Source organism: Carettochelys insculpta, chromosome 11 (assembly GCF_033958435.1).
Source record: "Carettochelys insculpta isolate YL-2023 chromosome 11, ASM3395843v1, whole genome shotgun sequence".
Lineage (NCBI taxonomy): Eukaryota > Metazoa > Chordata > Testudines > Carettochelyidae > Carettochelys > Carettochelys insculpta.
The window spans coordinates 10,463,094-10,478,957 of NC_134147.1; the positions used below are offsets into that span (position 1 = coordinate 10,463,094).

Consider the following 15,864-nt stretch of genomic DNA (forward strand, 5'->3'; position numbering starts at 1 on the left):
GAAACTGAGGGTGTCGAAGCCAACCATGAGGGTGTCTGCGTCACTGATGTGGATGAGCGTCCAGAACAGGATCATTCATGTTGATGGCCTCCACCATCTGTGAAGGGAGGAGACCAGACATGCCTGTGAGAGACAGATGGGGATAGCACTCCTGGGCCCCATCGAGCTCCACAGCTACCTCCTGTCTTCTCCCCTCTCCTCCCCTCCCCTTTTACACCCTCCCCTCTCGTTCCCCCTCACCCCCGTGCAGGGCCTATGGCCCAGGAGTGCCTTATCTGCATAAGTGTGGCCCCTATGGTGGGCTTCCCTATGCCGAATTGGTGGCGCATGCAGCAGTGGCTGTTGGGAGTGGCCAGGTTCCACAGGGAGATCATGACCCACTTCTTGAGGGGGATGGTGGACCACATGTTGGTGTCCTCTCATCAGAGGGCAGGGGCAAGCTAGGTGCACAGGTCGGGGAAGGTCTCCTGGTGCATACGGAAATCTTGTGTCCACTGCTGGTCACCCCATTGCCCCATGACCAGCCAGTCCCACCAGTTGGAGCTGGTAGGGTACCAAAGGGGGTGAGGGCAGGTGTGGCGTGGCCACAGTGGGTGTTCTCCATGGGCTGCCTGTCAGGGTCAGCCCCAGATGCTGTGGAAAACACCAATCAGGATCAGGGTATGGCCAGCAGCAGCTGGACCTTGGTCCAGGGCGAGCCCAGGGCTCCTCAGGTATGCTAGCTGTCTGGCAAGAAGTGCTTCTTGCTCAAGTGGCTAGGGAGCCCTGCAACAGCTTTGCGGTGCCTCTAGGAGGTATGCAAGCTCAGCATGGGCAGGGAGCATGGGTTGCGGGGGGGCGTCCATTAAGGGCTCGTGGGGCCAGTGGTCCCAGCAGGGCTTGCTTTCCATGCGAGCCTGTCTTCCGGGGTTTCAGGGCCCATTCTCTCAACAAAGCGGCCAGAGATCTGTCAACATAGCGGTCTGAAAGATTGATCTGCTTTTATGTGTCGATGCGATCTGTCAACAGAACTTTTGCTGGGAAATCCCTTCTGATAGTGACCTCTGTTGACAGCGGCTTTTCCTGTAGACATAGCCTAATAGTGTTGTTAGTCTTTAAGGTGCTACAGGACTGCATTTTTTGTTTGTGAAGATATAGATTAACACAGCTACCTCTCTGAGACTAAAGTTCTTCTGCATTGCCTGGCTGAACGTATCTTGTTATTTTATTTCACGCAGTTATCTTTTGCATTATAAAATACCATCCAACATTGAGTGGTTTGATTCAATAATTTAAGCTGCAGTTTCAAATATTTGACCATATAGTAACATGTAATGAGATGATAAACCTTCAGTTAGCCATGCAAACTGTGGCATTTTCCAAACTGCTAGTTGAATGATAGCACAGGAATGTGTGTTTATGTGCTTATCTCTGCATCCTGTGTAGATATGAGAATCCCAAATTCCATGATTTGCCAAACAGCTAATTCTTTGATGCTCAGCAGTGAGTGAATATGAATAAGTTGTGATGAGTTGGTGAAGGGGAAGGAGAGAGAAACTAAATCAGATCAAGGATATTGAGAAGCATGCTAAGTCATGGAGGAGGTAGGATGGCACCTTTCTGCTGCTCTGAAATTGCAGCTTTATTACATTGTACCATAGAGTTGTTAAGAGCCGAGAAGTCCTGAGTACAGTTTCAGTGAAGCTGCACTTGTTTCCATAAAGTAGTGGACTGCTTTAGGTATTTCTTTATCATGTTGTGCTTCTTCATATTTGATCAGATAGAAATATAGGTACATTAGTGTGTGTGAATCGAATACTGTTAAGTAAAGGATTAACAAAGGGCTCTCTGTGGGGGTGGTCAGGTAGGCCAATGGGAAGAAGAGAAATTCTTTTGAACTGAGAACAATTGCAGTCTTAGGGGACTTTGTCTATGTGGCTGGTGCAGAGGAGACAGACAGAAATGCTTGATCTTAAGCAGATGGAATGCATCCAGTAAATATCCTGGCTATATCATAATCAGAGCATGGATATATAAATAGGATGGAAATGTTTAGTTAGACTTGATCCAGGTGTGGATTTGGTGAAGGACTTTTCAGTCTGGTTAATTATTTCTTCTCTCTCCTGTACTGTGTAATTTCTAAAGTGAATCCCAAGGAAGTAATTCTCTGTGCTGCAACCGTAATGTTTTGAATTGTTTTATTATATCCAAAATTCAAGTATGTTTATTCGCTTTCTTGGTATTTTTCCATCTCTTGTTTTGTGAATAAATTGCCTTTTTTAAGGTACTGATTTGATTCCTATGCCCTTGAGAAGGGTCTGTGTATAATCATGCCATAGACTGAAAGATCAGCTATCAGATTGCAGCTTACTTTCTTCCTCTTTGTTTTTAAGTACTTTCCTAAGGGAGGTTTAAGACCTTGGGGTTATGCCACAGGAGGACATCACAAGTGTGTCTTCCTGGGTTTTAAGGAGCGGTTTTCTCACTTGGGTGCTGGCAGCTGCTTCTCAGAGTCGGGGGATCTGTGACCTTGGGAAGCTTCTAAGCAAAGCCTATGGAGGCAAGGGATTTTTAAGGTTTGTGCAGGCCCCTACTCTCCGCACTCAGTGACTGTTTCTGCACAGACCACTTTCTTTGAAAGTGGCATGGTAATACACGGCCTGAAATATGCTAATAAGGTGTAGATGCAAATTCCCTGCACCTCATTAGCATACGGTCACATGATTTGGAGTCCGGAAGACCGTTCTTTCGGACTCCAAAATGCCGTTTAGAAGCATGGCTCTTGGGGGTGGGGTGGGGGGGTGTCTTCCAGAAGGAAGTCCTTCTTCTGGAGGCCCCTTCTCAAACATTTTTGGGAAGAAGGGGCCTCCAGAAGAAGGACTTCCTTCCGGAAGCTCCCCTGGGGCTGCGCTTCTACATGGCATTTTGGAGTCCGGAAGAACGGTCTTCTGGACTCCAGATCACGTGACCATATGCTGATGAGGTGCAGGGAATTTGCATCCATGCCTTATTAGCATATTTCGGGCCTTGTATTACCATGCCATTTTCGAAGAAAGTGGCCTGTGTAGAAACGTCCAGTGTGAGAGTGGGCAGGCAGCCCTAACAAATATGAATGGAAGATTTGTTATAGGCCTGGTCTATACTAGGAGATTAGTTTGATTTTATGTGACTAAGCAATCACTGATGCTACAGTGTCCACTCCACTGACTTTAAGAGCTCCTAAGGGTGGCTTTTGTACATTTCATTTCAAGGAGTAACGCCCAAATGGATGGTACATGGTTGACATTAGGATAGTGCAGACAAAGCATTCTGAAATTTGACATTCTTGGCTTCCTGGAGGTGTCCCACAATGCCCCAGTGTGACTGCTCTGGACACCACTTTTAGCTTCACTGTTTTCCAGAGCTATGTCTATACTAGAGAATTTTGTTGACAGACCCCATGGAGTATCCATGCTAAAAATGCATTCTGTCACATACTGTCACCAGAACTCGGCACTTTTGTCAGCGGCCTTTGGCCTCTCCCTAAGGAGGCATAACGCCTTCCTCAACAGAATCTGTCCAAACAAAAAAGCAGTGTTCTCTGAGATACCCTCTGTCGACAGATAGGGTTTCTGGGTCACTGGGCAGACTTGTCTGCTATTCTTCTGGTTGCCTTTTCTGTTGAGTGAGTGGCTGGGCAGTCTAGCTGCACTCCATCGTCTGAGCGGATCAACAGAGCCGTCCGCTTTCATGTGTGGCTGCAATCTATCAACAGGAGTTTTGTTGGAAGTTATCTTTGAACAGTAACTTCTGTCAACAGATCACTGTAGTGCACACATACCGCTGGTGTGCAGGAATTGGACCAGGAAGTCTGAATTTAATTTCCTGTGTGCTAGAAAAGGAAGCAAATAGGCATTCTGGGTCATCGCCACAAACATGCCTTTTGTATAAGCAGCTGTATAGGATTCTAGAGAGTGATCCAACCACTGTCCCCAAACAGTCTGTCCCCAAACAGTCAACCTCCCACAAGATTCCTCAGGCAGCCTCTGGCAATACCAAGAAAGACATGGAGGATGACGAAGAGGAGGACGACAGTGGTCCGCAGGTGAACAAAGCAGCTGCTCTCATCAATAGCCAGTAACTTTTTTCAACTTTGGATCTCATCCCCTCTTCCCAGGACATTTTGCAGCTGGACCATGATGGTGAGGAGGGAACCCCTGGTGAGTTCTCTTTTTTTGATCATGCTACAAGTGGGTTAAGGCAGTTGGGTGTGATGAATGGCAAGTGCTATACCTACACAGCCCGCGGTCCCCAGAACTACTCCTCCATACACATCCCCACAAAAGCTCTCAGATAGGTACTTTTTAATTCTTCTTATGAAGATTTGGGGGAGGCCTGACTTATTCTGACCCCTACAATAGGACACATTTCCTTGTCAAGCCACCAGTAAGTAATCTGGTGTCATTGCACCACAGAGAAGTGCAGCATAACTACCAGCGTTCTACCCACATTCAGTGAACATCTGTTCCTTCTCCGTGTTCGTTATTCTAAGGAGGCTAATCTCTCTCTTTGCAACCTAGAGGAAGCAGGGAAGGAGCATTAAGCTATTATGATAGCACATGCTGTTTTTGTGCCAGACCTGGGCACCCTCCCTCCCCTAACTTTCCCAGGCTCACAGGGGAAGGGAAACTTTCACTGTCGTTGCCAAAGGGGAGGGGAGCAAGAAGTGACCGCAAAAGCCACACTGCCCGGACAGCACAAGCTGCTTGCCTCCCCACCTTCCTTTCCCCAGGCCCCTGGCTGAAGGGAGAGATTCAATGTCCCAGCAAAGCATAGAGGGGAAGCACATGGTAAATGCCATTGCCACAGCCCCTACCTCCCCACCACGTGTTTGCAGAACATAAGAATGGCTATACTCAGTGAGATGAAAGGGCCATCTAGCTCAGTATCTTGTTTCACAACAGAGGCCAATGCCAGATCCACTACAGAGAGTGAACCGAACAGGTAATCATCAAAGCGATCCCTCTCCTGTCATCCATGTCCAGCCTCAGACAAATAGAGTTTAGGGACACCGTTTCTGTCCATCCTGGCTAATAGCCATGATGGACCTAACCTCCATGAATTTATTTGGTTCTTTTTTTAAATGCTGTTAAAGTCCTGGTCTTCACAATCTCCTCTGGCAAGGAGTTCCACAGGCCTACTATGCAGCATTCATAGCTGCAGAAACTGCTTTTGGAACCACAGGCTTGAAGGCATGTCCCAGTCTATACCTTTCCATGACTGGAAGTGAACCAAATCAAGCAGATCCTTTAAGACCTTTGTATAGTACCAGCTGTGCATAGGATGCTTAAAAGCCAAAATTTGTCCTTGTTCCTAACACATTCCTATTGTGTGACAGAGAGCCTCTTGCATTAAATTCCTTTGTGTGTTGTAAAACTTATGTTTACTGTAGATGAGCTATCTCCCTAATGTCTTGCCTTCACTTATGTTTTGTTGCAGTATGCTCAACAGTTGGCACATTGCTCAGCACTCCACGCTCTCCAACCCCAGCTCTGAGACTGGCAGAGATCCAAAGGAGAAAACAAACATGGGAAGACTTGTTTCTAGAGCACATGCAAACTTTCTACACAGACAGGGCACAGTTAAATGCATGGAGGAGAACCACACTGGAGGAGAGGAATGTGGATTAGAAGAACAGGACGGTGCTCAGAGGGTGTGAAGTCCAACACCAGGAGGAGATGTTGAAGCAGATGATGCAGCAAACAGAGCTCCTGACGTGTCTGGTACAGGAGCATGGAACCCCATTAAAGCCCATGGTGAACCACATGCCCTCCTCACCATGTTTGTTACCCTCCCCACATGAGCACTCCCCAGCGTGGGGGTGAGGGGATCAAGGGCAGCCTTTCATTCCATTGCCAAGGATGCTTCTGAGAGCAGAAGTTTGACATTCCCTCACCTGTGATGCCAAAATGCCCCTGGATCTTGCTTATTCACCTCAGAATCCCCTTCACTGAACTCCTTTACTGCACCTTGAATAAAAATGATTAAGCTCACAAAAACAGTGGCTTTATTGTTTTGTTGGACGGGGTTGGTGTACTTACAAGATTTACAGGCCAGCACACATCATACAGGTGGCACCTCCTTAAGAACAACAAACATGACTGTCATGTCAATGTCAGGTCACTCATAAAGATGTTTTTCAAAGCCTTGATTATCAGTGTTCCTCGCAGTGCTCTCGTTACTGTCCAGGTGTGTGGTTGCTCATAATTAGTGGCCAGATGATCTGCCTTGGCCTTCCAGCATGGCATAAAATTTTCCTCTTACTCTCACATAAGTTATGGAGCACGCATCAGTCTGTTGTCACGAGGGAGAGGTTGGTTTTGCTGAGGTCTATATGTATCAGGAGTCTCCTCAGTTTGTTTTTAAATATCCAAATGCACATTTGCTTACCATTCTGCACTTGCTCAGCATGTAAACTGCTCCTTCAGTTCAGGCTGCCTGTGTATGGCTTCATGAGCCAATGGGGCAAGGGGTAAGCTGGATGTTCCAGGATCGGTATTGGTGTCTGCTTGTCTCCATTGGTGATTTTTCTGGTCTGGGAAGAAAGTTCTATTCTGCAGCTTTCTGAATAGAGTAGAGTTACTAAAGATGTGCATGTTGTGCACCTTTCCCAACCATCCCACACTGATGTTGGTGAAATGGCCCTTGTGATCCACCAATTCCTGCAACACTATGGCAAAGAACCCCTTATGGTTTATTTACTCTGTGGCAGTGTGGTCTGGTGCCAAGATAGTGATGTACATTTCATCTATCACCCTGCTGCAGATAAGGAACTCCATTGTGGTAAAACCGTCCACTATGTCCCGCACACTTCCCAGTGCCTTTGTCTTTCACACTAGATGGGTATTAATTGCCTTGGCTACCTGGATGACAGCAGCCCTCACTGTAAATTTGCTTACTTCAATTTGATTGCCCACTGACCAGTAGCTTTCTGGCGTTACAAGCTTCCACAGACCTATTGCCACTCCCTTCTGAACTGTCAAATCAGGTCTTGTTTTGGTATTGCTGCACTTCAGGACTGGGGGAAGGCAGTTTGCAAAATTCCATGAAAGTGCACTTACGTATGTAGACGTTTTGTCGCCTCTGCTGACTGTCCCATACCTGCAGAACAGTGAGGTTGCACCAGAACGAGTGCTCTGCCATGTACAAAGCATTGAGTGCAGCCAGCATCTCCCCTTTCCTCTTCTCCAGTGCTTCACATTCCTGCATGTCCATGTCTTCCTCAGAGTCTTCATCCATCTGAAGGCTGCTTAGGCTCTGCACATAGTGCAGCACAATGCATGAGAGCCTCATAATACTTGCTGCAACAGTTTGAAGCTGGATGGGTTCCATGGTATCCCTACAATTGTGTCTGTCTGGATACGAAAAAAGGGCACAAAAACACTTTTGCTGTCTAGACGGGGGGTGATGAGAGAAGTGCACTATGGGGTGCTGACGACACACACCCAGAATCACCTGCAGCACTTTTTTTGTCCTGTCAGACTCTGGAATCCTAACCCACAATGCAAGTGGAAAGCATTAATTGTGAGATAGGAACCCACAGAGCGTTACTGACGAAGTTGAAGCCACCCACCCCAATGGGGATGCACTTCATTGACCACATGTGCCAGTTTTGACATGGACCTTTGAATTTACAGAATTGGGTACTGCAAAATTGAGCTTAACAGATTACTAATTTCCTAGTGTAGACGTACCCATAGCCTCAGTTTCCACAGAATTAAAGCACTATGACTTTAAAGGACTAATAAAGTTAAGTTCTCACTTGAGCGCCCTTCTTTTCTGCTGGAAGAGTTCAAGATTTTTTATAACTACTTTGCTCTTTATTTATAATGACAGGGGTAATTACATCCATTCAGTTGAAGTGCTCTGCTTCAGAGACAGGACCATGCAAGGCGTGAGAGACATAACACACAGCATCATTTTTGAAATAAATCTTCCACAGATGCCACAGAGCACAGGTAATCCATAGTCAGAGGATGGCTTTCAGAAAGCAGAAATTAATATTATTTGACTTTTGTATTTTCACTGTGAAGATGGGGAAAAATATTAATGCTGCTTTCTTGTTACTGATGTTAACAGCTACCTTAAATATAATGAATCTTAAATTATTCAGATGCCTTTGTAAAGAAAACAGTTTTATGTTCTTGAAGGAAAGAGGATAATGTACTTCGAGAGTACAATTCTTTGGCCTAATTGCCAAGTGAGCCTTTATGCTCTCATGTTAATTACAGCCATGATACAGTAATAAAAAATTTTTGTCATAGTGAATATGTTATTAATGCATGTTGTCGTTTCTTATTAGACTTATTTAATCAATGTACTGCCAAAAATACACACAATAATATAAGTACATGAAACAGGAACTTATGAGAGTGCAGAGTGAATTTATAAAACTATAAATATCATAATCTGGTATGTTTGGAGCTTGGGGTATTTTTGAATCTATAACTTGTGGTATTAAGACCTAAAGAAAATAAGAGCAATGCACTATAAATTTGTGAAAAAAACAAGATTCATTTGTTATTGATAATATTTCATCAGTGTAAAAGAAAACTTCTTTTAGGTCTTTTCATGTGAGGATCTTAGAGTATTTCACCAATAATGGTTGCCAAGCCTCGCTAAATGGTTTGCAGGCCCCACGGTGACAGATGACAGAACAAGGAGCAGTGGTCTCAGGTAGTGGTGGGGGAGGTCTAGGTTGGATATTAGCAAAAACTATTTAACTAGAAGAGTTGTGAAGGTCTGGAATGGGTTGTCTCGGGAGGTGGCAGAATCTGTTTCCCCAGAGGTCTCTAAGTCTGGGCTTGACAAAGCCCTGGCTGAGATGATTTAGTTGGGATTGATCTTGCTTTTAGCAGAGGGTTGGAGATGATGACATTGTGAGGTTTCCTCAATCCCTAACATTCTAAGGTGGCATGCTGATAACAGGGCCTGGCCAGTTAAAATGCTGGGCCCAAGGCAACTACCTTACCCTAAGGCCAGGCTTTATAGTTTTAAAAAAAAAAGAAAAAAAAAAAAAAAAGGTCACACAAGGTATACAAATGGTATAATATACATTTACAGATAGGAACACCAAGGTATGGAGAAGTGAAGTGACCTGCTCAAGATCACTTAGCCCTCAGGTCCACAGAAAATCGTGCATGTGCATCACAGTACACATGAGTGTAACTCTTTGCAGAGTCAGAACCTTAACTAGTCTGTGTCAGAGCTGGAAACAGCACACAGGTGTTCTAGTTCATATTTGTTATATAGTGCTTATAAGACGAATAAGAAATACTTGGGAAAGATCAGTGTAGATATTTAAAATAGACCAGTTACAAAGCTTACATGTTCGGTCTCCATCTGTGATATTAAATATTGCCAATCAAAAGAGTCATACATGGCCCTTTTATGTCTCGAGAGATGGTGGTTAGTAGTGGTGGTAAAGATCTATGAGCATTGTTTGAGTCTGCATCTTCTCTCGTGGCTTATGCTTCCACTGTTGAATTTGTATGGTTGATTGCAATAACCACATCAGTCTGTTTCTGAATTCTTGAGTCTGAGAGTTTTTCCTTCAAAGACAAAGTTCTTTTGTGTGGCTTGCACATGATACTATTGAAGGATGATGTGCCCAGTCATAGCAATCGTCACCAGGTATTTCGATACGATGATGTAGATTCCCAGGATTTTGGATTGATGCTGAATTTTTTATGATGTTTTTGCATGTATCCTTGAATCTTAGCTTTGGTCTTCCTCTTGTACTCAGTCCACATGACAGTTCACCGAAGAAGATTTGTTTGGGAAGATGTTCGTCACCCAGTCTTCTCACATGACGAAGCCATTGTAGTCTTCTGCTGTTGAGGATCACTATGAGGCTGGGTATGCCAGATCGTGACAGGACATTTGCATTTGAAACTTTATCTTGCCAGTTGATATTCATAATTCTGCAGAGGCAGCGAAGATGGAAGCAGTTCAGTTTTTTCTTCTGGTTCATGCCTCAGAACCATATATCAGGATACGCAATACACGTTTCTGGTAGATTAGTATCTTTGTTTTCACTGTCAGCTTAGGATTGTTCCATGCTCGTTTCATAAGTCTCCCAAAAATAGTATCTGCCTTTCCAATTCTGCTGTTCAGTTCTTCATCCATGGATAGGTTTGTGGTGACAGTAGATCCAAGGTAACAGAATTGTTGAACCATATCTAATAGACTGTTATCCAGAATGACATTGGGTCACTGAGATACACCTTGAATGAGTACAACAGTTTTCTTCATGCTTATGTCAGGGGAACACAACTTGCAGGCTCTGGATAGAGAATCCATCAGTGACTGTAGCGTGTCTTTGTTATGAGCAACGAGAGCTGCCTCACCTGCAAAGAGGAGTTCCATGATGAGGACTTCCTTGACCTTAGTTTTGGCCTTGAGTCTTGCCAGGTTGTAGAGAGAGCCATCTAATCTTGTGTGGAGAAATACATCTCTGCATGAGTTTTGAAATGTGCAATTTAGTAGAACTGAGAAGAATATGCCAAAGAGGGTAGGGGCAAGAACACACCCTTGTTTGACTCTGCTGTTTATTGCAAACAGTTCCGATGTGGATCTTTCATATTGCACTGTTGCTTTCATGTTTTTGTGAAAGGATGTTATGAGCTTGAGTAGGGTCAGTGGGCAGCCAGTCTTGGTTAATACTCTGTATAGTCCTGATCTACTGACTGTGTAAAACACTTTTGTTAAGTCCACTAATGCTGTGAATAACAGCTTTCCTTGTTCTCTGTATTTTTCCTGTAGTTGTCGAAGTGAGAAAATCATGTCCATTGTTGGCCTGCTATCCCTGAAGCCACATTGTATTTCTTGATAGACTCGATCTGCGAATTTTTGCAGGTGTTTGAGAATGACATGGACAAATGTTTTGCCTGTGATGCTCAGTAACAAGATGCCTCCGAAGTTGTTGCAGTCACCCTTGTCGCCTTTGTTTTTATAGAGAGCGATGATGTTTGTATCCTTCATATTATGAGAGACATCACCTGCTGTCCAACATTTTAGGAGTAAATGATAGAGGAAGGGGAAGAGCACAGCCTTGTTTGCCTTCAGGACTTCAGCTGGAATTCTCTCATTTCCTGGTACTTTTTCATTGGAGAGTGCATCAAGATCTTGAGAAAGTTCCTCCTCCGTAGGCTCTGCATCTAGTGCAGACATTTCTCGAAGAGTTGAGATGAGGTTGTCAAGTTCAGGTTGTATTGTATGGTCATGGGAATAAAGACTAGAGTAGTGTTCCACCCATCTGGACATCTGCAGCTTTTTGTCTGTGATCACCTGTCCATTTTAATGTTTCAGTGCGGCGACTTTGGTAATGTTTGGTCCAAGTGCTTCCTCCAATCCATCGTACATGGTTTTCAGGTTATCCAAATCAGATGCCTTTTGAATATTAAAACATAGGTTGACCCAATACTTGTTCGCACACCGCCTGGATTCTCTCTGAAGAATAGATCTTGCATGTTGAAGTTGATCTCTTGTGCTTTGAGATGGCTTCTTTATGATATTCACATGTCCCTAGAATTTTTCTTCAAGAAGAGGCCTGAGAATGTCGGCATTTTCATCGATCCAGTCTTTTTTAGAGAATTTGTATGTTCCAAAGGCAGATATGGCACATTCGCATATCGCATCTCTCAGCATGGACCATGTTTCATCAATGGTTTGTTGGTCAGGTTTGTGTTCCATTTAGTGAGTGAGATTATCTGTGACGACAGAACATTTCAGCGCATCTCTGGTATTGAGTAGCAACAGAGAGAAAGCTGTGCTAGTCTATTTGTCTATATACTATCAAAACAAAAAAAGCAGTAAAGTCGCACTTCAAAGACTAACAAAATAATTTATTAGGTGCACTTTCATGGGACACACCCACTTCTTCAGACCATAGCCATACCAGAACAGATGGAGATCTATCAACTACATGAAACAGCTCACCCAGATCCAGGCAGACATAATCTTTCTCTCCAAATGCAAGAAAATGAACATTGTACCCAAGGGACTGACAGTAAAAAACCCATATTGAGTCTATTCTGGTATACCTATGGTCTGAAGAAGTGGGTCTGTCCCATGAAAGCTCACCTAATAAATTATTTTGTTAGTCTTTAAAGTGCTACTTTACTGCTCTTTTGTTCTGGTATTGAGGGTATTGATTTTTGGCTTATTGCATTCCTTTGTCATATAGAGTTTCTTTGGGATGTTTTTCACTCTGCTCATGATCAAGGAATGATCAGTGTCGCAATCTGTGCTGTAATATGTGCGTATAATTTTGACAGTGTTGAGATGTTTCCTGCGTACCAGTACAAGGTCAAGTTGATGCCAGTAACTGGATCTGAGGTGGCACCATAAAACCTTCTGACACTCTTTCAAGTTAAAGAAAGCATTAGTGATGCAGAGCTGATTCTGAGAGCTGAATTCATGAAGGCTTTGACCATTTTCGTTCATTTTTCTAACACCATGATGACCGAGGCAGACAGGCCAGGACTGATGGTCGCATCCAACTCTAGCATTGAAGTCACCAAGGATTTACAGTTGTACACCAGTTGGAAAGGAGTCAATAACTTTCTGAGGATTATAATTAAAGCGGTCCTTGTCTTTGGCGCAAGACGCCAACGTGGGTGTGTAAGCATTGATGATGTTGACATATCCTGACTTAGTGTAGAGCTTCAGGGATATAATACATTCCGATTCAGCTGTGGGAGTATTGATAGATTTCAGCTGATTGTTTCAAGCAGCAAATCCAACTCCATAGAGGTGGTGGTCCTCTGAACTCAAGCCCTTCCAGAAAAAAGTGTAGTTGGTTTCTTTCACTGACCCAGCATCTGCCAGCCTGGTTTCCTGGAGAGCAGCAATGTCAGCGTTCCATTTGTGTAGCTGTTGATGTGTGACAGCTGTTTTGCGTATTAAGTCTGTGTTCGGAAGGTCATGGGCAGATTCAAGTCCCAGACATATGTTCCGCACATTCCAGTTACCGAGCCAGAGGCAAGTCGATTTATTATTTACACCTACTTTTCGATTTTTGGTCTACCCTCATGCACCCACTGAGGAAGGCATATGTGGTGGGTCAGCCCCTTATTGACCAGGGGCTGTCCAGGTGAAGTGAGTGGTAGCTGACCAGTGGAGCGCTATGACTCCTCCCATAGAGTAGGTTCAAAAGAACCATGCATTCTTAATTTTGTAACCTTTCTCCTGCCCTTCTCCCACTCCTTCACTTGTCTTTTCTCTGTCTGTAACATGCCTGGTATCGTGTGGATGCAATGTGCTGAAAAATTACATGTGTAGATGCTGAATTTATTACTCAAATACAGAAAGTCTTAGTTTAAAAGCTGATATAGGTGCGCGTATGTGGGTGAACAAAATTTTTGGTATTCTTTTGAGGGGATCTAGAATCCTGCTGTAACCTTCCCCAGTGGTGTCCTTAGGAGAAGGCCCATCTGTCTAGACCAGTGAGGGCCAACCCAGTAACAGACCAAGAGGTGAGTGCAGTTAAGAACCTACCACCTTAAAAGTGTGTATTTTAAAATATTATGCAACTTTAATGGCTATTAACACTTCAGACGTCACCGCTAATTATTTATTGGGATAATAAATTTTTTTAAATATATTTTATTGCTTTACCTTGTAAAATACACTTTTTATCTCTGTGGGACTTCTAGCAAACCTTAATGTCAACAATCCTCTTTAGATGTGGCCTGTATTCAGTTGAGGACACTCAAAGTAATCCCTTCACCTTTCTGAGACGGATAGCAGTGTTAGTGTATAGCTTCACAAAAACAAACAAACAAACAAAACAAAGCAAACCAAAAGCTCTAAGCAGTCCTCCAGTAACTTATAGACTAACAATTTTATTTATTAGGTAGTGAGTTTTTCTGGGTAAGACCCACTTCATCAGGTTCTGGAGCAAAATGAGCAAATAGGGTACTTATATCAGAGAGAGGGAAAGAAAGAAGAAGGAAAAATAGGAGAGAAGAAAAAGTTTGTAGTTTCACCAAAAACAAATAAACAAAAAACCAAATGACCCTAAAGTAAATTAAGTGGGATGGGTGCTATTCCTGCAAATATCAAAACTTGAGAAATTGTCTGTGTAATGAGTAAGATAATTAAGATCTCTGTTGAACCTCCAGTTAAATATGTCAGACTTGCAAATGAATTCCAATTCAGATGTCTTCCTTTGCAATCTGGTGTAAAAATCCCTTTGTAACGAGATTGTTACCTGAAGGTCCTTTATTGTATGTCCTGCAAGATTAAAGTATTCCTCTACAGGTTTATGTATATTCTGATTCCTGATGTCTGGCTTATGTCCATTCATCCATTGGTGCAGGGACTGTCCACTTTGTCTATTATAGTAGAGGGGATTTTCTGGCACAGGGTGGCGTATATCACATTTGTGTGGCTGATGTGGTTAGGCCCAGTGATGGTGTCTCTAGTACAGCTGTGTGGACAAAGCTGGCAATGGGTTTGTTGCAGGTATAGATGCCTTGGGTAGTGTTTCTGTGGCACAGTGTGGCTGCAGGTGAGTATTTCCTTGAGGTTGGGTGGCTGTTTGTAGGAAAGAACAGGCCTGTGAGAGTGAGGAATCATATTTCCAGTATAGGTTGTATATTGTCAGTAATGCACTGGAGGGTTTTGAGCTGAGGGCTATGGATGATAACAAGTGGTGTTCTGTTGTTTTACGTATTTGGACGTATCATGAAGTGGCTGGCTGCTGGGTATTCATCTGGCCTTGTCAATCTGTTTCTTTTCTTCTCCGGGTTGGTAATTAAGTTTTATGACTGCAGAGTAAAGATCTTATTGCTTTTTGTCTCTGCCATTTGGATTGGAGCAAATGTAGTTGTACTTTAGGGCTTGGCTGTACACAATGTGAAGTCTGATGTGTCCTGGATAGAAGCTAGAGGTATATAGGTAAGAGTAGTGGTTGGTGGGTTTCTGGTATAGAATGGTGTTAATTTAACCATTGTTGATTTGTACTGTAATGTACAGGAAATGGATGTCTTGTGTGGAATGGTCAAGGATGACATTGGTGGTGGGGTGCAAATTGTTGAAATCCCTGTGGAATGTCAAGGGTTTTCTTACCATGGGTCCATGTGGTGAAGAGATTATCCATGTAACATAAGTAAAGGTGGAGTGATAGGTGATGGGAGCTGAGGAAGGGTTGTTCTAAGTCATCAATAAAAATGTTGGCATGCAATAGGGCCATGCAGGTGCCTATAGCAGTGCCACTGACTTGGAAGTACACATCGTCCCCAAATCAGAAATAGTTGTGACTGAGGACAAAATCACGTAGCCATGGTGATCATCTGGTATGGTATTCCTGATGGTTTGTCGTCCATCTTCATGTGGAATAGTGCTGTAAAGAGCTTCTACATCCATGGTGGCCAGGTATGGATGTTCTGTAGTTTCTTCAGGAAGTCAGTGATTTCTTGGATGGAGTCAATGTAGCAGGATAGTGCTGCTGTAAGGATGCCAGCAACTGAAATGATGGGATGTCCAGGGATTCCAGTTTTATTGATCTTGGGTAGCAGATAGAATACTCCTGGGTAGGTATGTCTGTATGAATTTGCTCCAAAGTAGAGTTTCTTGAACAGATGGTGTAGTTTCTTTTGGTATTCCTCAGTGGGGTCAGAGGAAAGAGGCCTGTAGAATGTCGTGTTGGAGAGTTGTCTGATCGCTTCCTGTTCAGTCTGACTTATTCATGATGACTACCCCACCCCTTTTGACAGCCTGTTTGATTATAATATCAGAGTTGTTATTCGAGACTCTGAATAGCTGTGCATTTAGCGTGGCTGAGTTTATGTGTCACATGGTGCTGTTTGTGTACTATGTCTGCCTGTGCACATTTGTGGA

At 43.6% G+C, this 15,864-nt stretch overlaps 1 protein-coding gene across 6 annotated transcripts in view; it reads left to right on the forward strand.

Annotated features, from left to right (window-relative positions):
- The window catches only part of ATG7 (autophagy related 7), a 357,839-nt gene that overhangs the window by 45,070 nt on the left and 296,905 nt on the right, over positions 1-15,864 (forward strand). For all 6 annotated transcript variants that reach the window (XM_075006212.1, XM_075006211.1, XM_075006210.1 and 3 more), the window contains one exon: positions 7,855-7,976. In XM_075006212.1, the coding sequence (XP_074862313.1) occupies positions 7,855-7,976 (122 nt within the window). The remainder of the gene's footprint in view (positions 1-7,854; positions 7,977-15,864) is intronic.